The 27,750-nt window shown below is 42.6% G+C and overlaps 3 protein-coding genes across 3 annotated transcripts; all 3 read right to left on the reverse strand.

Annotated features, from left to right (window-relative positions):
* Positions 1–5,457: 5,457 nt before the first annotated feature.
* Positions 5,458–17,601, reverse strand: LOC120724597 (alpha-2-macroglobulin-like). The gene is given in 18 exon segments (XM_040016898.1): positions 5,458–5,524; positions 5,633–5,677; positions 5,824–5,929; positions 6,010–6,078; positions 6,165–6,255; positions 6,366–6,487; positions 6,984–7,196; positions 7,703–7,890; positions 7,961–8,123; positions 11,675–11,749; positions 12,334–12,490; positions 13,389–13,464; positions 13,712–13,888; positions 15,942–16,022; positions 16,265–16,316; positions 16,402–16,523; positions 17,440–17,469; positions 17,472–17,601. Coding segments are annotated over 17 exon segments (1,875 nt in total). The 5' UTR covers positions 17,587–17,601; the 3' UTR covers positions 5,458–5,524; positions 5,633–5,639.
* Positions 17,602–19,182: 1,581 nt separating this feature from the next.
* LOC120724673 (alpha-2-macroglobulin-P-like) lies at positions 19,183–20,753 on the reverse strand. The gene is made up of 4 exons (XM_040017015.1): positions 20,598–20,753; positions 19,609–19,752; positions 19,383–19,502; positions 19,183–19,286 (listed from the first exon to the last, which is right to left on the reverse strand). Exons 1-4 carry the CDS (start codon positions 20,694–20,696, stop codon positions 19,221–19,223), a joined length of 429 nt encoding a protein of 142 aa, XP_039872949.1. The 5' UTR covers positions 20,697–20,753; the 3' UTR covers positions 19,183–19,220.
* Positions 20,754–21,182: 429 nt separating this feature from the next.
* On the reverse strand, positions 21,183–26,153 carry LOC120724210 (ovostatin homolog). The gene is made up of 7 exons (XM_040016320.1): positions 26,108–26,153; positions 25,156–25,302; positions 24,953–25,062; positions 24,690–24,857; positions 24,228–24,455; positions 21,398–21,461; positions 21,183–21,298 (listed from the first exon to the last, which is right to left on the reverse strand). Exons 1-7 carry the CDS (start codon positions 26,151–26,153, stop codon positions 21,198–21,200), a joined length of 864 nt encoding a protein of 287 aa, XP_039872254.1. The 3' UTR covers positions 21,183–21,197.
* Positions 26,154–27,750: the final 1,597 nt, after the last annotated feature.

The following is a 27,750-nucleotide window of genomic DNA, read 5'->3' on the forward strand; positions in this document are numbered from 1 at the left end:
CACCGCTTTTGTCTCCACGAACACATCGGACTACAAACACGCACATTACCAACTCCGGAAGACGATCAAAGCAGCCAAACGTGAGTACAGGGACAGGGTGGAGCAACAGTTTGACAACCCTCGGAGTATGTGGCAGGGACTAAACACGATCACAGACTTTAGAGGGAAAACCAGCACACCGCAGACCACGGCCTCTCTGTGTGAGGATCTAAACGTATTCTACGCTAGATTCGACGCAGCGAACACCATGAGACCGGACAGTGTGCGCACCGCGGATGATGTCAGTGCGCACACTATGTGCGGAAGTGCTTCAGGAAGGTGAACACGCGCAAAGATACCGGTCCAGAGGGAATTTGCAGCCACGTCCTCAAGTCATGCGCGGCTCAGCTGGCTGGAGTGTTCACGCACATCTTCAACCTTTCCCTCTCTCTGTCTGTAGTCCCAGCCTGCTTCAAAATGGCCACCATCGTCCCTGTACCCAAGTAAGTAAGGCATCCAACACCACAGACAAAAGTGTGTCATATACAGTTTATTTCCCCAAATCATTAAAACACTACTGTTACCATACTTTTCCCAAACCATGGATCACCCATGTGTTTAATTAAAACTACTGTAACCAGTAACTTTTCTTAAGTAATGTCACTCACTTGTTTTCACACTTTGAGCTCAGCGCCTTAAAATGAATAACGATATGATCATGAGTAATCACTGCACAACCTGCTTCATTTCACTCATGTCTGCCTGTGTGATGCCAGAACCCTTAGAGAGGGAACAAAAAAACACACCATTAGCCAGTGGTGTTTCCTCGCAGGTCGGGTCTGGATCAACAGATTCCAGAGGTGTTGCTGTAAATCAACCCTCCTTGTCTGAGAAAGGAGTGATACTGATTTTAACACAGTGTGTGTTTCACATTGAATACACATTTCCCCCCTGTAGCATTTAACATTTTCCATCAATACAGTGTGTTACTGTAACCAACAAGCATCCAGGTACACAGTTTTCTCCACACAAAATCATTAACACAGAAAATTGCTATCTAAAGGGTTAGGTCTGCAAGGCCTGCCCACACTCATGTGAACCTACAGTCTCTCCTCCTCTGGTCTCTGTCATCCTCCTGCTCCTGCAAAAACAAGCAAACAAAAACACATGCATCCACCCTTTTTTCACTGTTTGGGGTGGATTAGGCATTAGCAGTGACTAATCCTAAAATAGTTACCGTCTTTCAATTTCAAGTGAGTCACACTTAGTCCACATCATCAGTCCAGCCACAGTCCAATCACATGCATTCATCCAGTCACAGGCAATCATACCAATCATTGCTGATAGTGGAAAACCGCACATGAATTTAAATATCCACTGACAGCAAAATTACATCATTCCAAAAATAAAAAACAATTCTTCTTTTGAAATGGATTGAATCGCTACAATCCTTTTAAAACACAGGACTTACCATCTGATATGGTCAGCATCCTAGGTAGGTGAATTTCCTCAAAAGCCCATTGTAATCTAGAGAAGCTCACCTTATATTTGCTCTCAATTAAAGTATTTTATAACACTTTTACTCCCAATCTTGCAGGCCTGCTTTTAAATCATCAACACACAAAATCTCACCCCAGAGGGATGATACCTGGCAGGTTTCTTTTCCCCCTAAGTGCACCGTTACAAAAAAATCATATTAGGCCTTGTTCAGGACATGTCTAAATATATATATATAAAAAATAAACCTGTGTTTCTCTTACAAAAAGAAAACAATCCTAACCTAACTGTCAAAATCAGCCTGGTACTAAAAAAAACAACAAACCCCCCCCCCCCAAATCTGCCAGAAATCACAGGAAAAGTTTTGCTTTCTGGTGATACAACATGCTGTAGGGATTAGAACCTGCCATGCAGTGCTGCAGTCATATGGGATCAGAACGATGCCACCTTGAAACGAAACCGAAAAAAATATTGAAACCGAAAAAAAATATTGTAACTGAAATAAATGTACTGAAAAATCTTGTATTGAAACCGGAAAAAAATTGATAGTGAAAAACAATTAATTGAAACTGTAATTTTTTTGTTTTCGCTTACAATTTTTTTTTCAGTTTCAATCTATTTTTTTTCGGTTTCACTCTGCTGGCACTGTTTTGGCGTCCGGGGGATTCCGACCTGCATGTATTTGCATATATTATAATGCTGACCAATGACTGGAGAAAACACTGACGACGCGGCTGCGGTCACGGACAAACTCGCACGTGTCTGTTCGGGAATGGCAGATGCTGAGAGGTCCAGCGTTTACATTACTGACTATTTCAAAGTGACAGCTTGAGTTTGCGTTTAAGGCAGTGTTGCTGTCTATTCACCTTGTTGACTCTTGAAGTCGACGCAGTTGCTCTCGAACTGCATTTTCTCTTCAGGGAGAGATTGATTGTCCTTGAAGCTTGTTCCTCAGGTTAAGATGTACATGGAGTGAAGCTGTGTAATATTCAGCCAAAACACGGGCTGGGTGTGGTTCCAATTATGTTAAGCTATCATTTTGCTCCGGCCACTGAGCTAGTGGAGGACGTTGATCCAATTCCGTAGTGTTGTGGGATTTCTCTTTAGCTTATTGTCCTTTAATGTATTGTCTTGATGAAATGCGTTCATGTTACTTAGTTTAGTACGTCTGGTTCACACCTCATTCACGCCGGGAAACAAATGGTGAGAAACTGTTGAATGTCTCCCAGGAGACGGAGACTTGACCCCAGAGTGGGGGAGATCCACACAGGTGATAGAGAGTTTTTCTGTTTAGAGCCAAGTTGTGAATCGCAACTGTACAAGCCTTTTGTTCTGTGACTGTGTTTAAAAGGACCTGAACTGTTCATTGTCAGAGACGACTCTCAGTGCCCGCTGACTGACGTCTCTCCTCATGCATGAGAAATAAAGTGTTGGGTTTTAACTGCTCATCGTGTCTGCAGGCTTTGTTAATAAATTTCCACAACAGTAGCCACCCGTACAAACACACTAAGACATTTAATATCATTTTCATCACTACTTATTAACACTTTCCCTCTCTTATTCTTCTGTCCACATTTTAACACATCTCTGTCCATCACTCTTGGTTATACACCACCCACAGCACCTCTTACACACACACTTCTCTTTACTGCATTCCTCAGTTTCTACACACTTCATACTGCATGTATTCTTTCCCATATTTCTGAAAGAGAAAAAATAGATAAATCATGCAATCAAAACCTGGATTTGCGCGGACTGCCCAGAGGGATGCCTCCTACGGCCGTACTGCTGAGCTCAGCTTTGCGGACAAGCGTGTTCACCGTCCGGCCTTTTCCTTGTGGTGCAAAAGTGCTAAACACCGTAAACTAAGGACAGAGTCCTTCCCATGACGGTCCTGAAATTAGGCGTTGAATTCCTGAGGTTTCCCTCCCAGTGGTCCATCCAAAAAAAAATAAAACAACAACAAAAAAACAACAACTCTTTTCTCTGTCGACAGCTCTTTCTTTCTCACACTTGGATTTTTTTTAAACCAGACCAAACTCTATGGCCAAAGAATTAAAGTAAAACAAGATAAAAAAATAAAAATAAAAATTGGGTTTTCACCCGGACCACCTGTAGGGACGCCCCCATTTGCTGGGCCCAGCTTCCATTGTACGAACAAGCGCGTCTGCTGTCCGGCCTTTCTGCCTTTTTTGCTGGTGCAAAACTGCTAAAAAACCATACACTAGAAGGCTGAACTTGTTGAGCTTCTAAGATCCTGCACTTACCACTGCAACAAGAATACCCACTAGAATACCCAAACTGAGTTTCTAGGAACCTGCACCCAATAATTGCAGCAGTAAGGAAGCGAGGCTTTCCCTGTTGGTCCCATTGAAAATGCTCCCAAATCAAAACATCTCCCCGTTGCAGATCCTTTTCAGTGCCTCTCTTGGTTCTTTTAAAAACTCCTGCATGTGTGAGTCGCTGAAGCACACACCACGGTTCCCCTTTTTGAAAACAACGGTGGGACTGAGGCCATTTTACCTCAGGATGGCCAGTCACTGCGTGCCCGTGATTCAGTGAAACTCACCGGAGGAATCCTGCTGACAGCGCCAAATTGGAAAATTTAACAATAACCTGCAACACAGTCAGTGAGCTTGATTTGAAGTGGGTTTAATAAACACACTGCAATGTGGAGAGAGCATCCCAGTGAAACACCAGGACCATCTCTGAATTGTGGCCACCACCCTTACATCTTATATACAGACACACAGACAAAGAACATCCACAAACTCTTACATGTTGGTATATCCCCCCCGTGAGAGGGGGGCTATAGCTCCTCCCTCACAGAGAGAATTATGACCTTGTTTTCTGCTTGGCCATTACCTAAAGATTTACATCCCTGATAAGCAGGAGTCCCACTATCTGTTTAACGTCTCCCATTACAACGGCCTCACTGTGGTAACTTTCCACATGAATGTAAACTAGTGACAGGAGTGCTCTCACTATGGTAAAGTGAGAAAGTGATATTACTGTAACTAATGAGATGTGATTAAATATGTGATTAATACATGAGAAAAGAAATCTGCCACCACATTATTTAATGGCAAACAATCAAATTGAACTAAACAGTCACAGATTCATGTAGTGACTGTGTGCACAACGTTACAAGACTATTAATAATCTCACATTTGTTCCAACAAGCTTTCTGAAACTGATCTTTGTATTTTCCCATGTAACACAGTGGAGTATGAAACATGCACACAGTTTAATAAAACTGTAAAATGATAAAAATGTTTTACAAACAGACTAATTTGTGAGCACAGCCTGTTAGGAGCAGCCATTTACTTGTAGTGCTTTGTATATATGTATATGTACCATTAGATGTTATTTGAATGACATCATTGTGTACTTTTAGTTTCATGTACAGTTAGCATTTATGGTTGGCTGTTGTATCCTGTACACTGTTAAAGGTGTCCAGTCTTTGGGGAGGAAACAGCTGTGATGTTGTTCCACTGTCACAAACACACAAGTACATGAAGTACATGAAGTACACAAGTGAAAGAGCTTTGTTGGATTCCACAGACACACACACACACACACACGTACACACATGTACACACACACACATGTACACACACACACATGTACACACGTACACACATGTACACATGAGCATCATGTTTCTGTCTGTATTTCCGTGGACGTCACTTGCCAGCTGTCACTGAATGTCTCCCACGAGCACGTTTAGCTTTTTTAATGTTTTGCCCACTTGTTGCCCACTTGTTGCCCACTTGTTGCCCACTTGTTGCCCACTTGTTGCCCACTTGCACCTTTTTGTTTTTGTCTAAACCTGCACAAAGACAGAAATGCAGCATGAGGCCAGTCTCAGCGGTGCATTCACAGCACTATATTTTCCATTCTGCCGATTATTAATAATGAAGCCTGTTATTAAAGAAGCATTAATAATACTGGAGCTGTTAACACACGCTTACACACATGTGAGCAGAAAAAGTATCTTTATTCAAATGCAGGTTTAAACCTCAGGACCAGCCACAGCTTCTTCAAACTGTGAGACGAAGAATACAAGTTAGTAAAAGCTCAAAGTTCTTTGCATTGATGCTGTGAACATGAACGTGTGTGAAAGGTGTCCTTGTGTGTTGTTACAGCTTCGTACCTGCAGCTCACGAGACAAACATGTATTGGGTCTCAGCCTGGTCACCTGACAGAAACATGGTAGAAAAAACATGAACGTGTCATTTCTCTGAGTCACTGATGGAAACATCAGCTTGTATGAACTGTTCAGTCTGATGGATCCTCTGAAGTGTGTCAGTGTGCTGTTGGAGTAAAGCTTAGTTAGACTTGGACCTGGTTGGTAGTAGTCATAGATCTTGACCACGGCTGGCTTCAGGTTGTCCACTGGGAGCTCCTGGATGATCTCTAAGCTGTGGTTGATGGCTGTGTCCTTTGATAACTGGACGAGACAGAAACAATCGCAGACACAGTTTGTCCCAAAGATCATCATCTGGTGTCCCCACGGTGACTTTCACTTACCTCCTCTAAGTACACCAGAACGTGATCCTCCTTTTGCTCAACACGACTCACCAGGAGGCCACGTTTGAGCTGTGAGGAGATGACATCATTTTATTATTATCCTCACAATTATCACATGAGATGCACTCGTTGGAAGAAGCTGTCTAATTACTCACACTCTTCAAAGACTCGGGGTCTGGGGAAAATCCAGAGAGCATTTTGATGTCCAGGATCACCATGTTTGTAGTTTCCTCCTTTCCACTGTACCTGTGTTTGAACAGTGTGATTATACTGACCTGTGTGCACACTTGCTTTTCATCTACCAGCAGTTCCTCCACACGGGTAAAGAGCGCTCCTCTAACCTGTCACATACTTACAGTGATTGCATTTGCACAGTGAATTTGGGTCTAGCAGATTCACTGGTGTTGACCTCTAGATGGACTTTCACACTGAGAGTGGTGACATCAGCAGGTGTTGGGATGTTGTAGGTGGCAGAAATCTGGGAAACACACTTGGGTCACGTGTGGAACAGAACTAACCACACCTCAATGCACCCTGCTGTCACTGTTCTACACCATGACACATATTAGCACACATACTTTTATAGTCATACCTATATGTCTATATTCATCTTAATATGAGGATCTCTGTTATATCTACACTCATTTTATACGAGTGCTTGATGTTTGTTGTATATTTGCTGCTATGACAACTCAGTTTCCCTCTGGGATTAATAGTTTCCCTGATTCTGATACAGACAGAAAGTTCATTTATTTTTGCTCAGTTCTCCAATTTACTTTAAAATAGCATTGTACTCTCTACAGTTATTACTGCCAGGTCTAATGTCTTTATTGTGTATGACAATACATGTGCAAGATGAGCTTTATTACATGTGACAATGCTAATGCTCTCTAAAGTTGTATAAGTAAAAAGAACAAGAAGAAACCCTTTCTCTGACATCAACCAGGAGCTTCTCACGTGATGCTGTCACTGACCTGCACTGAAGCACATGCAGTGCCCTTCACCTCCAGCCTGTATTTTCCTGACACGTCCTGCAGCGCCTCCTCCTGGTAGAGCAGTTTGTTGCCCTGATTTACATCAAACGTCAGCTGACTGCTGGGAGCCTGAACTGTCACTGTGCTCCAACCTTCAGCACTGAACGCCAGAGTGGAGTAGAGAGCCAGAGCCTGAAGAGCCACCACCGTGTCCTACAGGATGGATTCATTGTGGTTAACACACACAGCATATGTCTCCATATTTCATGGGCTTAAGTGGAATAGACATTAAGTTAAAACGGCCTGTGTCACTTTGAGACCCTCTCACAAAAGAGATCCTTAATCTCAAGTTTTCCAAAGTTCACTTCCTGGTTAAATAAACGTTAAACAGGTTAAAATATCTTTAACTGAGAATTATCAAGTATAGAAATTACAGGTATAAACTCGCAGGTGATCTGTTATTTACAGGCTGTTACGTGTAGTTGGTACAGAAGTCTGAGGTAACATTGCTATTCTGTTAAAACAATGAATTTTTAGACAAAACTTAAATGTCATATTCTAACTAAAGAATAAAAACTTCTCTGCCTGGCTAAACAAATCTGTTTTACATATCTGATAGAAAACTGAAAGCTCCAGTATTATTTCTTCTGTCCCTGATTTTGTCTAAGACTGTAGATGAACTCAAAGATGAGCTTCATGCTGTTCGGGTGGTGTCGTACCTGAGTGGAGGAGAAGCCTCCGTAATAGTTCTGCTGCCCAGTCAGCCACCTGATAATACCAGAGACATATCCCAGATCCTCAGCAGTCGGGGAGGCGCTGAGTTTGGCCAACAGCACATAAGAACTGATCTCCACTGACAGGGAGGCTGATGTTTCTGCTGCTGTCTGAGACCAGTAGAGGAAACCTCCTACAAACACAATAACAGTCACAGTGATGCTAATAAAGCCTGAATGATGTCCTGCTAAAGGATAACTCACCTTCCCTCACTGCAACTGTGTCTAAGTGCTGCAGAAGGTGAGCTCGGGTCTCCACGTCTCCTGCCAGAGTGAACACATAGGCCAGCAGAGCTGTAGTGTAGGTGTTGCTCAGGTCACTGAGAGACTCCTTGAGACAAGACAGGCTCTTGTTCATCACAGGATCCTTTAAAAAGATCAAAACAAAGAACTTTAATGGACAAACAGAAACCTTCTTTTATTAAACCCAGTGTGAGAAGAATAGGAGGCAAGTTCCTGATTCAGTCACTCAAAATATCAGCGTGATAATAGAAAACACAGCAATTAGAGGAAGTACAGATCAAGCAAAGACTGGAGCAATCTTCTAGTAGTATTTACAATATAAGAACATATTGAAAAAACACTGTACAGGTTGGGTGGTGATACAAGTTCTTGCTGGTGAGAGTTCAGGTATGTGGATGACACCTGGGTGAAAATCAATTCTCAGGACTTTCCACAATTCACAGCTCACATTAACTCGGTGGAACAACACATCAAATTCACCAGGGAGGATATGAAAAGTGTCAGGTTAGCCTTCTTAGACTGTGAGATTTCCATCAGTAATGGAGGACATTTAAAAGCTGATGTGTACCGTAAACCTAAGCTCCAGCCGATCCAGGAGAGAAGGACAACTGCTGCCTAAGTGAAAACCTGTAGTGATCCCGTATGTGTCAGGAGTATCGGAGCAGCTGAGGCACATTTTTTCTAAACACTGTGTCTCTGTGGCTTTTAAACCCCAAAACACGCTGCAACAAAAATTGGTCCACCCCGACACAAACAGAGTAACATAGTGTACGCTGTTAAGTTCCAGGAGGATTGCCAGGATCTATACATCGGGGAAATCGAACAACCTCTGGCTAAGAGGATAGCACAACACAGAAGAGCTACCTCGTCAAGGCCAGGACTCTGCAGTCTAATTCACACCTACAGGCCAGTGGACACTCTTTCAATGATGAGGATGTAACAGCCTGGACAGGGAGGAGCGCTGGTTTGAGGGCGGAGTCAAGGAGGCCATTTACGTGAAAAAGGAAAGACCATCTCTGAATCGAGGAGGGGGCATAAGGGTACATCTGTCACCATCTTACAATGCTGTGATTGCAGCCATTCCCAAACTCTCTGTGAATGGTACTGATGACCATTGATCAGTGGTCCTTGATCAGTGGTCTTTGATCAGTGGGTTTTGGTCAGTGGTTGTTGATCAATGGTCATGAGAATTTGCATAAGTACGATTAAGGAACTGACCTCCAGCCCATTGTTCCTTCAGTGGCTGGTTTCAGTCATTATGCAAATGTCCTGTTTATAAAGATTGAAACCTGCAGTCAGCTGAGACTGAAGAAGTCACGTGGATGAGTGACGAAACTTTTCTCACACTGAAACATCCAGATGAACAGAAATCAACTTTTTGGGGTATATGTAATATTATATTAGATTGTATATTATATGTTGGTTTATACACTTTTGTGTATGTATGTAGATATGCAGACAAGCTCGGACGTCACCCGGATCAACTACTGGAACAGAAGGCATTGGTGGGCAAGAGATGAAAATAGGGCGTTGTTGGAAATGCTACTATACAAGTAACCCTGGCAGAAGGGGCTACATGAATAGGATGAGGGACCTATGGAATGCCCAGCACCCACACTGACAGTGAAACAACTAATAGCTCAGTGTTCCAACATTCGAAAGAAGGGTATTGCTCTCACAGCTAGAGATTTGTCGAAGTGCAACACAAATGCTACGGCAAGGGGGAGCCAGGACAACTGGTCCAGGGGGGAGATGTCATCACCGCCACCCGAGATTTGTACCAAGCCCCAAGTGCTTATAGTGCGAGAGAAAGTGACCTGAAAGATAGGATCATGGCAAAACTTGAAAACTGGAATCCCTGTAGCTGGTTACCCAAGATGTGAAGATCTGCTAGATGATGTAAATGTGATACATACAGCCACGATTATCGAAACTAACAAGCTGATTCTACAGTACAGCAGCAGTGATCAGAGAGATGCTTGGCAACAGGTTGAACAGCACAAGGAGAAGGAGACTAGAGGCTAAGATCAAGGAGGGAGGTTAGCCAACTATCGGAGCTGCAGAAAGGTGTGACAAAGACGGTGCCCAAGAAGAAGTATAGCAAGCGGTCCATGGAAACTGCCAAGCAACGACTAACAGCCTTGGCCAGCACCTTGCCATACACTAGTATGGCTCACGTCTACTGGTGGAAGAAGCTGACTGCACTCCATGAGCGTCTGGCAGCACAAATGAACCAGCTGTTAGTTGACGAGAGACACCCAGAATGGATAACTGTAGGGCGGACAGTCCTGAAGGGATCGGTCCCATCGGTCCAATCCAACTGCTGACCAATAACCTGCCTCAGTACCACATGGAAGCTCCTGTCAGACATCATAGTGGCTAAGATGAACAGACACATGTTCCTGTGCCCCACTCATTGGCAAGAATACCAGAGGTGCAAAACACCAGCTACTTGTAACAATCAGCCGAGACTGCCTGGATCGATTACAAGAGGGTCTATGACTTAATGCCCCACAGCTGAATCCTGGAATGCCTAGACCTGTACAAGATCAGCAGGACTCTAAGAGCCTTCATCAAGAACTCAATGGGAATGTGGCGTATAACACTAGAGGCCAACTTCAAGCCCAGAGCACAATCACCATCTATCAAGGAGATGCTCTGTCCCTACGGATACTGACTATGGAATGAAGCAGTTGTCAGCCATCTCCTGTATGTGGATGACAATCAAGCTGTATGCCAAGAGTGAACGAGACATCGATTCACTGATCCACACCACCAGGATATACAGCAACGACATTGGAATATCGTTCGGACTGGAGAAATGTAGTCGGATGACAACAAAGAGAGGAAAGGTAGGCAGAACTGAGGGAATCGACTAAGGCAACATTGCAGACATAGAGGACAGCTACAAGTACTTGGAGATCCAACAGGCAAATGAGAACCACAAAGAGGCTGCTGGGAAAGCTGCTACCACCAAGTACCTGCAGATGGGCAGGCAAATCCTGAGGAGTCAGCTGAATTTAGAACAGGATCCGGCCTATCAAAACCTAACGCCCTGCCCATCATCAGGTACCCTGCTAGCAAAAGGAGGAGATAGAAGCCACTGACATCAAGACAAGAAAGTTCCTAACCATTCATGAAGGGTTTTCACCCCAAGTCCCGCATGCTAAATGGAGGGAAGGAGGCCAGGGACTGGTGAGTGTCAGCACCACATTCCAAGATGAAACAACGAATATCCACGAGTACGAGGAAGATGGCCCCAACTGACGGAGTGCTCAGTGAATACCTCAGGCAGCAGAAACTCAAGAAAGAGGAGGAGGTGAGGAACCATCATGGAAGGACAGGCCCCTGCACAGTATGTACCACCAGCAGATAGAGGAAGTAGATGATACCCAGAAATCCTACCAGTGGCTGGAAAAAGCTGGACTGAAAGACAGCACAGAGGCAACTATCATAGCAGCACAGCAACAAGCTCTGAGTACAAGATCCATAGAGGCTGGGGTCTATCACACCAGGCAAGACCCCAGGTGCAGGCTGTGTAAAGATGCCCCTGAGACAATCCAGCACATACCAGCAGGGTGCTAGACTGCTGGTTAAACCTAACTCCATGGCTCAGCAGCTCAAACTCTACTCCTTTTTTTGTTGAATACCTTGATATTCTTTGACTCTACTCACATGTTGGGATGTATTCATTTCCAAGAAGGCAGCAGTAACGTACGCACTGAGAGTCACTTCATCAGATACACCACCCTGTCAACAGAAGACATCATAGACACTTTATCATCAATGCACCAACATTCAGGGATATGAAGTCATGAAAATGATTTTCAGCTGCATGTGGTTTAGATATCATGAATGTCTTGATGCATGTTCAAACATCCAGCTAAAGAGATGAACAGGAAGTTGATTTTGTTCATCTGGACATTGTATTTCAGTGAGATGGATGTTTCTTCTTCACCTCGGGTTTCCCCAACCTTATAAAACAGTTTGTGTAGTCATCTAACTAATCAGAAGGTTGGTGGTTTGATTCCCAGCTGCTCCAGCCTGCATGCCAAATATTTGTGGGTAATATACTAATCCCAAGTTGGTCTCTAGTGCATACTTTGTATTTAGTATAAATATGTGTGAATGCTAACATAGAAGGCAGTGCTGGTGTGAATGGAACAAGATGAATGGAAATTGTGTCTTAAATAAAATAATAGGATATACTGATGTGAGCTATTACAGTATGTAGTACAGTGTTTCCATGTATGCATGACATTATTAATAAAATTTGTTGAATCCACACTGGAGGCTGTTTTCCACAGTCTAAACAGCGAAGAACTGCAGGTTACCTTCATTCCGTTGTTGAAGAGTTTCCCAGACTTTTGAAAACAGCCATTTTCTTGTTGTTTATGTTGCAGCCAGGTCTTAGACTCTTCGATCTTTCTGGGATCAATAAAGATGAAAGACTGAGCTTTGGCAAAACTTCTTACCACAAACGCAGTCAGCCTGACAGAAAGAAAACAACACTTACACGTCTTACAACGATGGAAATGTTTGGCTGTGAGGTCACATTAAGAGAAAGAAATACTGATCATTTGAAAATAAACTTGAAATTTCAAGGTTAAATTTGAAAATGTATTTTGAGACAAAAGCAGAAATGTGGATATCACAGTTATTTCAGGACAAACTGCCACGGTTGCTTTCCCCTGCTGAATAGTGAAATCGTACTTCAGACTCAGTTTTAGTACAAGGAAGGAACTGATGTCACTTGTAGCAATAAAAAGCGTGGCAGTAAGTATAAGTACACTGAAAAGCAGAAAGTGGTGCAGAAAGCTGCATGTGGTTAGATTTGTATAAAAGGAAATGGCTGCTAAGTACAGATGCAAGGATACCGATGGTTCCACGCTCGTGGAATAAAGAGGATCTATGCTGTATCACAAGACCACTGATTTATTTCACTACATCTACTCAAGGCATTTTATACAGGGTATAGCAGTCGTTTGAAACAACAACTGTAATCATTTCAACTGTTTTCTTAGATTTGAATTTGACTTTTTTCACATAACAGTATTAAGACTTTATTATGAAATAGTATTTAGACTTTTTCTTAAAGTAAAATAACTTTAAGCTTTAAAATTCGACTTTATTCTAATAATGATCAATAACATTTTTATGTGGCTCAATACTCCTTCTACCTACTAAATTACACAGTATAACCAAAAGGTATTGTTAATGTTGGCTTAGTCAAAGGATTAAATGGAGAATTATTTAAAGTATTAGAGGTAGACATGTTTATGATTTAATGGGTAGTCAAACTTCAAGAAACGTCTTCTGTTTGGTGGGACATTTAAAAACCAGTGTAACCTCTCTGGTTTGTGACATGTTTGATCAGTGATGTTCTCACCAAGTGTTTCCTGGTCCTGTTCCAAATGTGGTGTAAGCACCGTCAGCACTTTTGTAGTTGAGCTGTCTTTGGTATCCTGTAACAACAGGGACACCATGATCGAGACATTGTTGCTATGGTGATGATTGGACTCCATTTGTTTATGGATCTGCATGTGTACATCGAGATTTGGGAAATTCAATGACTCTTGCTGACAGATGAGGAAAATGACGCATTTGACCAAAAGCTGTGGCTAATGCTGCTCCTGTCGGCTTGTTTCTTGAACCGTGTGTGTTGAAGTGATTCAAATGATTTCCTTCTTAGAGGAAACAATAAAAACTTGCCACTGGTGAGGAAGTTAGTAGCTTTTTCCATGATGGCTGCGGTGAGCTGCTGTGTGCCTTTCAGGTAGTGGAGGATGTAGATGTTGGGGGCCAGGAGAGCCATGTTCTGCTCCCCACATCCATACGGCATCTGCAGCAATCCATCCAGGTTCTTCAGAGCCCGGCCGAGGATGTCACCTGATCAAAAACACTGATTCACTAAAACTAACAAAACTAGCGTAAAACAACTTTGTATTATTGAGTTTACGATTCAACAATACAAAGGAGACGGGGCAAAAACAGCATTCATGGACAAAAACCACTGCTGACCAAGAAGAACACAAAAGCTTATCTCACATTAGCTAAAAAAAACATCTCCATGCGCCAGAAGATATTTTGGAGAATATTTATGGACTGAAGAGAAAACGTTTTGAGTTTTGTTGCATTTGGCTTAAAAGTGACGCATCATTTCATAGAAAGAACATCATACCAACAGTGGTGGTAGCAGTGTGATGCTCTGGGGCTGTGTGGCGTAGGTTTGTCTGCAGCTCAGCTGCAGGGGAGGGGTGGGGCATTGGGATCAGGCGGTTAGCGACGGAGGGTCTGGTTAAGGCAGCTGGTGCCCACTGTTAAATCATGCCTCTGCTGTTTCAGTAGCTCGCCACGACCTGGAGGGAAGAACTCTCTACCAGGAGAATGTCCAGCTATCAGTTTGTGCCTTAAATCTAAAACTTGGGCATTTAACCCTCTGGGGTCAGGGTATAATTGGCCGTTTTTGACTACTTTTGATTTTACCTCTATATCTCACCTTTAAAAACTGTTTATCTTGCCTTGTTTGGTATCGTTACTTTCAGCACAGCTTCAAATATCTGAAATTTGAGTTATTTTTTCATTTTGGTATACTATATTAGCACAATTGATCTAAATTCAGACAAAAATGTCAAAATCAGAGTAGAAAAAGTTACATTTTTTACTGTAAAACCCACAAACATGTTTAATGAACCATTTTCATAACTTGAAATGCAAAGATAGATAGCAATCAGTTCTGCATCAAATAAGAAGGCACACAAATTATTCGTGTTCAGTACAAGACAGAGGAGAACAGCACAGGCCTGAACCAGGTCTGACAGCAGGAGGAGCATCAGTCCAGTTTTCCATGTGGGAACAGCGTTTACACTGGACTCTGCCTTTGACGGCGTTTTTGGAGCAAATGTGACATTCAGCAGTCTAACTGACACACAATACAACACAATAACTACACACACACTAACTACAGCCTCCAAACGTCACTAATGTGTGACATATGAAAACTCTCTCTCTCTCTCTTTTTTGCTCGCTTTCCGTCACTACTAAAAATGCTTTCTCCCTAAATAACCAAGCGTCACATGTTGCCAAATCATTTTTTGATTGGCTGACATGGTAAACTCTAACACAATAGGGAAGGAGTGTTTTTTATTTTATTTTTTCACGCGCAAGCAGAGAGTGTTTGCTAGCGCTGTCTGTAGAGAACACCGTTTTTACCTTCTTCCTGCTGTAAACGCCACTGTTTTGTAAAGAAGAAAACACACGTGTATTTTTTATCATAACTCTGGTTTTACGTGGCCCATCGACACAATTCAAGAACTGGTATATAGTCTGAAGTCCGTTACTTTCGACCAACAAAACAACCTGAAGAGCCGGTTGGGAGCTGAAAGTCCCGGCTCTTTTTAATGCGCCGAGCCGAAAGAGCCGGTTCTCCAACAAGAGAAAGAAATCCCATCACTATCTTGTGGCTGTGTCGTCTTAAATTGGTCATGTGATTTTGACGTGTCGGCGCTTCTGTCGACCGCAGAGGGTTAAGATGGAAATGATCCAGGACGCCAGAAAGTGGCCGAGTCAAAATCTGGACTTAAATCCTACTCACATGATTCTGCATGACCAGAACGATTGCGCTGGAAAACCCTCTGGTGTGACTGGGCCAAAACTCAGCGTTTCAAAAACACTTATGACTAAAGCTAGACTGCAGTTCTTCCTGCACAGAATGGCACAAACAGCCTTTTTGGGGTCCATTTCTTTTTCACACAAGGCCAGGAAGACGTGGGTCTATTTATAAATGAAATCATCTTTTAAAAGCTGAATACGGTTTTTACTTTTACTTGAACATGACGTCTCTTTTATTTTCTGTTGCTTTAGTAATTTGCCTTTTAACAAAGCTTTAACCTGCCATATTTTATTTGGCTGAATAAAATTGAGATGAAATCATGAGGTTTACCCAGGACTGATACAGAAGTGCGGGCAGATCCTTCTATCACATTCTCAGGCAGATGTATCTCTGCCTCCGTCAGCGGGCTTCCTGTGTACAGACACAACAAACGTCCAATCAGGAAGTCACGACTACAACAGAGTTACTGTTCAAAGTCACCAGGTGGCCTGATCTTCAGCACATATCGTTACATTTTGTGAAAGTAAAAGATGACATTTTACTTTAAAAAATAACATTTTATGTACACAGTGCACTCCACTGCTAACTTTGAGCATTTAGGTCATTGTTTACTGACATTATTTAACTGGTGTGCTGATGGACATGACACTGACCTTTTGGACAAAGAAGCCAGTTGTACGTCTTTGTCGTCTCACTTCCCTCGGCCTGAGGAAAAGTATCTTTAAAATGAGTAACAATTTAAATTTTATGAGTAAAAATGTTTTTCTCGTCTCGTATTTATGACACTGACCTTCACTATGAGAGATTTGGTGACCACGTCGATGCGACCTCTGTCTGGTACGCTCACAACCTCATTATCGCATGACACATGGGACGCTACGGCCTCAGCAGACACAGTCACATTCACAGCCCCTAAAAGCAGCAGCACAGGTCACCTTCTTTGTCTCTCCATTAAAATAAAGGTTACCGAGGTTATTTTACAGATTTTGTAGAAACTAGAAGGAAATGTGTTGGGACAAAAGGAGGCGGTTAACTGTGATCACACTAGATCTAAAGCTAGATTTAATGTTGGTTTTAAATCGAAGGTAAGATCAATTACAATTGGAAATTTTACTGCATCAGGCATGAAAAACATGAGCTGAAAAAAACAGTCCAAAATGATGTCAGGGTTGCTGCTGAGTCCTGCTGGAGGCCAAAGTACTGCAAATCATAAGATCCATTTAAGATTAAGAAGAAATCATTTGCATGGCAATGCAACTGCAAACAGTCTGTTCTAATGATACTGACCAAGGGAACATGCATAATGAATTGAAAGGAAGGTTTCAAAATGACTTGTAATTGGCTAAGACAGCTGCATTAAGTAAAGCATGAGGATGGAGGCAGCTGCTGCCCTCAGACTGGAGGTATAGACGTTCTGCCCCACTCCCTACAACCCCCACTTTAGCCTTCCAAACACAGGGGTTATATTCTTGGTTTACCTGGATTTGCAGCTGCATTTGACTGTCTACATGTCCTAGCTCTACACTGCACACTCACTGTCGTCTAATGCACACACAGCTTTCTAAATTCCATGAATATAGCTTATTGGGTCTCAGATTCTCTCATTTCATTATGATAACTTCTATTTCAGCTATTTCTCACATAGTGCTTTTATAATTGCTCTTTATTGTTTTAATCTCATTTATTCTATTTAGCCATCTTATGTGGATTCTTTTTAAGTCACTTCCTGAGAGTTCACTTCCTGCTTCTGGGTGCTGCACTTGGGTCGTACTCAGCCTGCCACACAGCGGTTTCCTGGCAGTGTGGAGGACCAAAGCCTGATCCTCACCTAAGGCTGTTGGGATCATGGTCCACCTGAGGTCTTGCGCTCGTTGGCACACAAACAGGATGTGTACAGATCACCAGAGAGAGGCGTGAGGGTGTAATCTGAGGACGGCCCAGGAGTGACAGTAACCTGTACGAGGAACACAGACATGGCTACATTTAAACCTGAGTTCAAATGTGAACACATTTTTAAGCATCTAAACGAATGCACAAGTTTGATGTTATGAACTCATGATCAAAGTAGACCTTCATTTTACTTGGATACTTTAATCACTCCCTTCCTAATCGTTTCCCTCCATCTGTTTTCTTACAGCCTCCACACTAAACTCTGTTCTACAAGGTGCATGAGCGCACAAAGAAAGCTAGAGGAGGGCTGGTAGTGTAAAGACATGTGATTGGGCAATCCTGGTGTCAGTGCTTGCAGGTGAGCTTGTAGGTGTTGGTGAGCAGAGGCCCTTCAAGAACGGCCTGCATCCTGCATGGTTTATTGCAGAAAAAATATTTTCTATTGTATTTTAATAACTATGATATAAATTTTGCTTAGAAAGTCATCTTTTCAGTATGGTTTTCCTTGGCTATGAACAGACATGTATCTAAACACTTTAATCATTCATTACCATGATGCAGCTGGTCAGGTAGTTAAAGACAGTCGCCCTCAGTTCAAAGTGCTCCCCCCGGATGATGGAGTAGGGCATGGTGAGTTCAAGGAAGAAAGGTTGGAAGACTTTCATTTCTTTACGAGGAGCCAAACCAAAACCCTGAGAGGACAAACAGAAAGCCTCCGTCTCCCAGGTGGTGATGGTGTCTGGGACAGTCAGGGACACGCCCCTTTTTCCATCGTCTCTGAAGCAGCAGATACACACAAACACATTCTGTAACATAATCAAACATGTTTTTATGTCTGTAAATTACTTGTATATCATAGTTACATCCTGCAGTGTGAATTACTTGTTTGTTGCATTGACAAAGTAAAAGAGCTCCACGTTGCTGATGACAGTGAAATAATATTGTCAATAGAAAATTGTACTCAGTAGTCAGTATAATCTTTTAATAATATAAGTTTACATATGGTAGTGATAGGATGTGCGATCCTTAATAGTCTGCAAAAGCTTTGCGTGCATTCCAGAGTGCTCTGGCTTTCACGCCCACATCCTGGGAGCGTGGGAGAGGTCGTACCTCGTCTTATTGTTTACTGTAGGATAAACGTAGCTATGTCTACTCCCTTTTTTACATACAGATGAACTGTTGGATTTTCGTTTAAGTTTACGGGGTCACACTCTGACACACACATGCACACACACACACACACATATACACCTCCACATTCCAATGTAAGGAACAAACGCCCACTGATGTATAAATAAAGACCAGGGCAGTCTCAGAGCTGCGAGTCTCTGAGCCCTCACTCTCTCGTGCGAGCGCTCTGGTGACTGCCTTGCTAGCAAGAAAACCTGTGTGTTTCTCCTCTCTGATTCTCTGCTGAAGAAGTGTTTTAGAATACATCTCTAACAATACATATCCCACAAAACTTTAAATATGACAAAACATCAGCCTGAAGCATCAAAACATGCTAAGAAAAAACTCACAATTATTCTATTTTCATGTTTTTCATGTGTGCAAATCCACAGCAGAAAGTTCACATGGGTTTCTAAATGTGATCGTATAAACTTTTTAAAAATGTAATATGCACCAGATCTCTTCACAACAGATACTTACCCAACTTCCACCAGATCCCAGATCCACGTCTCAGGGAAGAAAGAGCGAGCTGTCACTATTGGTGCAGCTTCAGGAGGAAGATGCCCAGCAGATCCCAGACCAGGACCAGAAGATCACTATGATCAGTAACCATATCTAAGAAAAGAAAGGAAAATAATTACTGGTTTTCTTTTTGGTGAATACAAAGAAAATTTGTATCAAAAACACAACGCAAACAAGCAAATGAGTCACCGTAGGAGACAAGATAGTTATATGGTAGACACCAGGGCCATCATGGTAGACTTTTCCTTTGAACTTGAGGCATGAAGGCAATCGAATAAGCAAGTTTGTCGCCATCTTCAGTCCGACATTCTAGATATTTCAGCAGCACACAAAGATCAGCAAAAACTGGTGCAACAACAAAAACTATTGTATTTACGTTATGTTTGACGGACTCACAGGTATACTTGTATGATACCTGGAAAACTGCATAGGCGTCATTTTGCTCTTGACTGGGGTACGGCAAAACATATCTTTTTGGTCTCACATTAAGGCAGTCTGTAGCATCATCAACCTCATACGGGATACCTGAGGATTTCTTGAGTGGGAGCAAGTCAAATATCTGAAAAGAAAAGTGCAGTTCAGCAAAACCTCCAAACATTTTTAGTCCTATGAAGTTTGACTGATCTATCATGATCATGGTCACATTTGGTCCACATATTTGTTAAACTCTTAATGAAGTACTGGTGTAAATATTAGAACCGATTAGGTTCAAATGAACTGCTAGTTTACCTAAGAAGGGTTCTTAAAAGATAAATAAATAAAAATGATGGAGTCAGCAGTAAGCCTCCACAGATATGAGGTGTTGTAGTTGAGGGATCTTACAGAAGTTGTCCAATTTCTCTATAAACTGTTCTTCTTAGTGACTTATATGGTAAGTGTTCTCCATTTGAAGTCTCTGTAGCTCCTTTACCTCACCAAGTCTCACTTTTTTCAAGTTTTGCTGTGTTTAACATCAACAAACACTCGTGTATTTGAGCAGTTTTGATGTAAAGTTGAAGTCGTCTCTCAATAAAGCAGACACTGACTGGCAGGTGATGCACTTACAGATTGTTGCATGGTTGAATTATTTGCTAAAAAAAAGTCATGATCCTGGATTTATCTCCATTTTGAAATATTAATTTGCCCAAAGGGAATTAATTTTATAAGATTAAAATATTGCTGTCTGCAACCACATGAGCAACAAGCACGGTACTTACTTACTAGTAATAGTAGTAATAACACTAGTTTGCTTTAAGACAAACTCAGCATTTGACTGTTTAAAACAGTTGAATGTACGACTACCCAAAGAATACTTATCAGGACACAAGTACCAGAGCAAAGGCCTGAGCTGTTGGTAACTCACGACACTACGGGCTCTGGAAATAAGGGATGTGTCCACCTCACTGGTGTTATATCAGCAGTTACCTTATCTGCATCCAGAGTCTTCCCAGGCTCCTTGATGAGAACGCTCTTGTCGATGGCGCTCACACCACACAGAGAACGTGGCAGGGCCGTCACCTGCATGTTGGTCTCTTCACCTGGGACGGCTGAAGACGGTGAAAACTCCACTGACACCTGACACACACACAAAACACCCGTAGAAGTTACTGTGATGAGTCCCCACTCACTGCTGGCTAAATGTGCTGCTTCACTGTGGTGAGTGACAAATCATGAGTCCCATGAGATGGCTGCACACTACATTGGACACTGTATGAATCTGTGTCAGTGTTAGATAGGTAGGACTTGCATCATCATTGAAAAAGTGCTTGTATAAATGGGAGTGAGCGGGTCATGAGGTCATATAAAGAAGCTTGAGTCCTCAGGTAGAGTAGAAACAGCTGTGCAACAACCAGTCCACAACAACCAGTATATGCTAGAAATCCTCAGGTGATTTAGCCAACTGAATTTGACTTTGATTTGAACGACATGGCATGACTGCAGACACCAAACACACAGCACACCTCTAGAATTACACTCACCTTGTTGCGAAGCATTGTTCAGTAGAGAAGTCAGCACTGTGGGCAATTACATCCTCACTTGGCAGGACGGCATAAGCCACAACCTGGGAACTCTGGAGCCAATCTCAGGAGACACTCTGACTTTAAAGGACACCTGGCCCTCATTCACTGAAACACAGGTCCAAACATGCATCCACAGAATCAACAAAAAACAGACCAACGTCAATGCTCTTGGCTGTGGCATTTGTGGAAATATGGGAATTTAACCCGATCTGTCTTGCACTTCAACCTGTTTTTGTCCTTGCATGGTGACAGCTCCTCTGGACAACACCTGGAAGACCAGAAATCATTTAAAAACAAGAATGAACTAGCACTGATATCTGTGGACATCACTACCAGTGAAAGGTTTTTGACACCTTTTAATTCAATGTGTTTGAATTAAAAGGTTAAGAGACATCCAGATTCAAGGCGGAAGCACATTTGGATGTCATCAGCATAACAATGAAAGGGAATGTTGTATTCTTAAATATAGGAATAAAAATAAAAAAGGCAGCGTGTATGAGGAGAACAGAGCTGGACCCCAAACAGAGCCCTGTGGCACACCACAACACACAGGGGCAGAGGAAGAGGGGTATTGCCCAATAGCAACAAACATGAGCTCTCTGACAGGTTTGATTTAAACCATGATAAAACTGAGCCTTTAAGACCAACAACGTGCTTGAGTCTCCATAAGAGAATGTTGTGATCAGCTGTGTCAAAGGTAGCAGTCAGATCTAAAAGGACTAAAACAACAGAACAACCTGAGTCTACAGTTATAAGAAGATCATTAAAAACTCGTAAAAGTGCAGTCTCAGGACGAGATTTAAAACCAGACTGGAATGCTTCACAAATGCCACAAACATCTAAAAAGGTCGGACGTTGCTTGAAAACAACTTTTGCCAAAATTGCGGACATAAAAGAAAGTTTAAATTGGCCTGAAGTTAGAAAGAACATTGGGATCAAGATTTTTCTTCTTAACCCTTTAAGACCTACCATAGAACCAAGTCCGCCAGAGCTTATATTATATTTTTACATGCTGTAGTGCCATTTTTGGGAGCATTCCAAGTTGATATACATCAATACAACCATATAGCATAGTAATTACATAAATTGCAAAAAAGTGCAATAACTAAAAAAAAATTGTGAAAAATGGTTTTTGTTTTTTTTAACATATATTTCTAGTTAGAGAAAGTTAAGAGGCTGATCCCTCAAAACTGTAAATACAAAAAAGTTGCACAAACTAGTTTCCCCCCACAGGAAATATATTTTGGTGAGTGGGACTATGAGTGTCTTCATAGTTTTATTTTTGAAATACACCAATTTCAGTATACTGCAGGAAAAAAACGAAAATAAATATTATGGAAAAAACTTATGAAAAAACTTATGAAAGAATTATGAAAATAACAGCATAAGGCATCAAAATAAACTATTTCCAGCAGTGCAATATGAGCCCTCAGCATCCCAGAAAAACGACACAGAAAGTCATGAAGTCAAACATAACTTTTAAAAACACCAGTATAGGCTCATGAGGCCTTGATGGTAAAAAACTACATTTCCGCAAAATGACATCACTTCGGTTTCGGGCAGGTCATGGTGGACATGCGATAGTTCACGCTGATGGACGTAGGAAGTGTTACAAACAGCTGATTGGATCGGCAAAGCGTGTTTCTGGAATATTATGTTTTTGTTGCTGCAGTGCTTTTTATGCAGTTTTGCAAAGCTATATGTGGAAGGAAACCGTGACCTAGGACAAGCTGATGGCATAAGATGTAAGTACAACTCCTCCGGTTTCATATGCAAAAAAATGATTGCGCTAGCTCACGTGGTTGCAGAGCTACCGGGATTTAAAAATAGTTACGCAAAATGGAGCGTGTCCGCTCCGACGGGTTTAAAGGGTTAATAATGCCTCTGATGTCTTTTTTGTTGTGAGATTTGAAGATTCGTGTGCTGAGGTTTTTTTCTGTTCTCAAACCGATCTCCCTTTAAGGGCTCAGTCTGGGTGGGTCTTTTTTCTCCTCGTCTTTCCTCGTGTAAAATGGTAAATGGCCTGTATTTGTATAGCGCTTTTACTAGTCCACTAAGGACCCCAAAGCGCTTTTCACATTCAGTCATCCGCCCATTCACACAATAGTGGAGGCAAACTACAGTTGTAGCCAAAGCTGCCCTGGGGCGCACTGACAGAAGCGAGGCTGCTTTGTTGCACCATCGGCCACTCTTGAATACTGTTGACGGACTACTGCATATAAAACTGTTCAGTTAATACTAATTTATTAGTTGATATAAGGACAAAGATAATGTAAATATGGTTATTTTTTCATGTTATATTAATGGCTTTATGTTACTTAAGAGAACTGCAATCTATACATCACTGATTGGCTAGCAAGCCTTTTGTGGGATGGATTAGTAGTGTCCTGGGCGGGTCTTTTTTCTCCTCATCTTTCCTCGTGTATTGTGTATTTCCTGTTCTACCTCTTCTGACCTGTCGTCCCCATGTGATGTTTGTGCAATGTATGTATGGCTGGAAGGGTAAGATGGCGCTGGAGTGCTGGCAGCCTTTAACCCAATTTCCTTCTGGGTCAATAAAGGTCATCAATCAATCAGTCAAAAGTGCAGGGGACACAGGAAAAGCACAATAACTATAATGAGGGCTAAATACAAACAACTTTAACTGAGAGCAGAACCCAGATGACTAAAACTAAGAAGGCCTTAGAATTTAAATACTTAACAGAGAGAGAAAACTAAGGATATCATGAACAAAGGACCAAACACTGAGGCTAATTACTAAGCTGACAGAAAATAATGAGGGACAAAGCACAGGGACCAGACATGAAGTCTGTGATTCAGGAGACAGACGCCCTCCCTAGTTTTACGTTTTGATAAACCATATAGTTTGGGCTGAATCAGTATTTATGCTGAAATAGATCGAAGCTGCTGGATTCTAATGATGGACTGAGAGTGTCTTCTTCAGTTAGGATGGGTTTTACAACAGTAGTTTTTTAGCAAACACACAAAAAGTCTGGTCATGTTCAACTTTGTAGTAAACCCAGAGATAACTCACCAGATAAATGACATCCACAGACCCCGGAGACTCTCCCACTATAGTGTAGTTGACTGATATGTCTTCTTCTTCATCACAGGGAAGTGATTTATCCTTCTTCTGTACCTCTAGAGAGCTGATTGTTTTAATATCAGGAGAAGACGGCTGGGACATGGATAATGTGTGAACTCCCCTGTCATAGTATGCAGTTCTGTATCCTGGGTAGCCCAGTGTTGGTGTCAGGCTTGCCTAGTTGGGGATAGGAAACAAAAATTTAAAAACTTGATCTACAAATAACATTGGACAACGAGGCTTTATAAGCAAGGCAAAGGTGGAGGAAGATGAGTCATAAACTGTTTCAGGATTGCAGCTTACTACTGTGGGAGGTATTTGGACATTTGCAGCCTATCAGAAACCAATTGTGGCTTCATGCTGCTGTCATGGCTGCATTAAATTACACATTGTTTCAGTGTGTCAGCTCACATGGAGTTGGATATCCTGGTCAAAGTTATCAGTGCTGAAAGAAAATGAGGCCACACCGTTGCTGTCAGTTGTCAGATTTTGTAGTGAGCGTGTTTGCCACATTTCTCCCGTGAACAGGTAGACCGGTGCGTCACAAACTGGTGTATTATTGTGGTACACTGCTCTGACCTGTTGAAAAGCACAATGCTCTATCATGGAAAATACAAACAATTTAAATGTGCTTTGTACGACAAACTGAGCTGAAAACAACATGTTAGGCTTACTTTTCCTTCCACATTAGATCCCCGTTCCCAAACCTTGGGCACGTTAATGAAAGACACTTTTCCAAGGACGTAAGAAATCCTGACTCTCTTCTCTTGAGGGAGTGAAACACCTGAATGTAAAAACTTTCATGTTACAATCCTGTGAATGCCTTTTTGGTTAAATACACATCGATGTGTCATTATAAAGAAATAAAAATCCTTGCCTGTTCCCTCTTCTTCAACTTTGGCCCTGATATCCAGAACATCATGAAGCCTCCTTTGGTCTATTTTAGTAAAAATTGACATGTTGAAGGAAACAGTTGCACAGCCAGTCTTGTCTGCCTGGAAAGAACAATAAAGAAAGAAAATCACTGATACAAAGAATAAACCAAATTAGAATCAAATCTCATTCACAATCGAATCTATAAAATATATTAAAAGTTCAAACTAGAGATGGCACGATACCACTTTTTTATGTCCGATACCGATATCATAAATTTGGATATCTGCCGATACCGATATGAATCCGATATAGTGTTTTTAATCAATAAAACTTTTTTTTAATATCTTGCTGCATTTTGTATAAGTTCAAACTCAAATTTAAATAAACAAAACACTAAAGCTATTCTGTTATATCAGTATGTAAAAAATACACTGCGCCCAAAACATTTCATAGTTCAGCAACACTGATCCTCAACAACATCCTCCCTATTCTGGTATTTTAAAGAGTACTTAGCAGAAATATTAAGCAACCTAACTAATAGGGTTGCAAACTCCCAGCAAAAGAAAAAAGGAACCACCCCCACCCTCCACCTCATGGTGCTTAATCGACGTAATCAACTTTAGCTTGATGCAGGGTGAAAGAAAATACACAGAAATAAATTATTTTTCAAGAATAATTAAATAGATTCAACATCTTTCTTCAACAGAACTGCAGACTGCACAGATGGTATCTTCCTAAAGGAAAAAAAAAGTACTATAGCTTACTAGTGTGTACTATGTCAGGGTTCCTGGGTCGTTGACCCAGTGATTTCAGTTTGTTCATGTTCAGTTTAGTTCGCCACATTAATGTTCTCACTTCCTGTTTTTTCCCCGTGTCAGCTTGTCTCTCGTGTCATTAGTCAGATTATGTTCAGCCCTGTACTCACCTGTTTCCAATCATTGTCATCATTCAACCTGTGTATTTAAGTTCCTCGGTTTCACCAGTTCTTTGTCGTGTCATTGATGTTACGTTGTCCTTCCCGTGTGTTCCCTCAGTTCAGTCAGCCGTTCAGTTGTCTAGCCAGTCAGTGTCCGTTCACCCTCTGTTCACCCACTCCCTATAATAAACCTTCACCTACCTGCCAGTCCTGCGTTTGGGTTCCTTCTTCCTCGCCTCCACACAACGCCTGACAGAATGACACGACCCGTGCCACGAAGACACGATTGGAACCCAGCGGACTCGGACCTCTACGAGCGGCAGGAGGTAGCGCTCTCCTTGTGGGCGGAAAAGCTCAAGGAGAAACAGCGGCTCTTCGCGGAGCGAGAGCACATCTTCGAGGGTACTCGCCTGGCTCTGGGCGGACCTCGGAGACACCGCGTTCTCCCACCTGCTGCCTCACCTGCACCGGAGCGTCTGCCGCGGAGAGTGGACGTTTCGCGCTGCGCTTCAGCGGCTCCCTCTCTCGCGAGTCGCTCCTCGCTCACACTCACCTGCCTCATTCACCGGACCTTCACTCTCGCCACGGCACAGCGGCTCCGCCTCCCACCTCGGCTCAACAGAGGTTCCCGTGCCAGAGGCTCGGACGTGTACCCCGCCCGCTTCCTCCTCCCGGAGAAAGCGGCGCACACGCCGCCATAAAATGGACTATTTCCAGCAATTCCTGGTGTTGAGTTCCAGTGACTGTTTTCCACCCTCATTTGACTCTCCACTTAAAACCAATAATAAACCCATATCTCATTCATGGGATGTTTCCCTCCTGGAGGATTCTGTGGACTGGGAAGATTTGTTCTGCTCTGCTCCCCCCAAGACTGTAAATAGTGGTGACAGAAGGACCAGCATAATCCCTGAGAAACTTGGCAGATTCACCCACCCAGTCATTATTTCCACCCCTATCAGTCAGCCTACACCCAAACCTGTGCCAGCTCCTGGGACGAGGGCAGCTGTGACCCAGTCTACCTCCACACCCGCTTCTGTTTCTCGGGTGGGGGTGACTGGTGTCCAGCCACCTCCCGTGCCTGTCCCAGCGCCCAGGCTGAGGGCAGCCAGAACCCAGCCAGACCTCCCTAGAGGCTTGGAAGAGCTAACCGGTTCACCTGCTACCTCACCACTTCATCCACCTCCTGACCCAGCCTTTCACGCCCTCGCACTATCCCTAGTTAGATTAGCTGAACTGTCCCCTGCCCAGGCACCAGCCTTACTAGCCCAAGCTGTAATTTTATCTCCGTCACTAGCTCAGTCTGTAGCTCAGCCATTAGCCACACCAACCTCAGCTCCGTCGTCAGCCTCGCCTACCTCTGTTCATCCCTTAGCATCTCCACTCCAGTCAGTTCCCTCACCTGCTGTTCAGCTTCCACTCCAGTCAGTTCCCTCACCTGCTGTTCAGCCTTCACTCCAGCCCCCTGTACTTCCGTCTCCTGTCCTCCAGTCCCCTCCAGTCCAGTCCGTAGTCCAGTCAGTCCAGTCTGCCCCTACTACAAATAGAAAAAGACGAATGATATCCTGAACTAATCACTGAATTCGTAGGTAAATTCGCGGTACGAATTGGTGTATGTGTAAATTTCTAACAATTTAAAAATATGTTATATAATAATAAACAAAACAAATCGTAGGCAGATTA

Source organism: Simochromis diagramma, unplaced genomic scaffold (assembly GCF_900408965.1).
Source record: "Simochromis diagramma unplaced genomic scaffold, fSimDia1.1 OVJJ01000363.1, whole genome shotgun sequence".
NCBI classification, from domain to species: Eukaryota; Metazoa; Chordata; class Actinopteri; order Cichliformes; family Cichlidae; genus Simochromis; species Simochromis diagramma.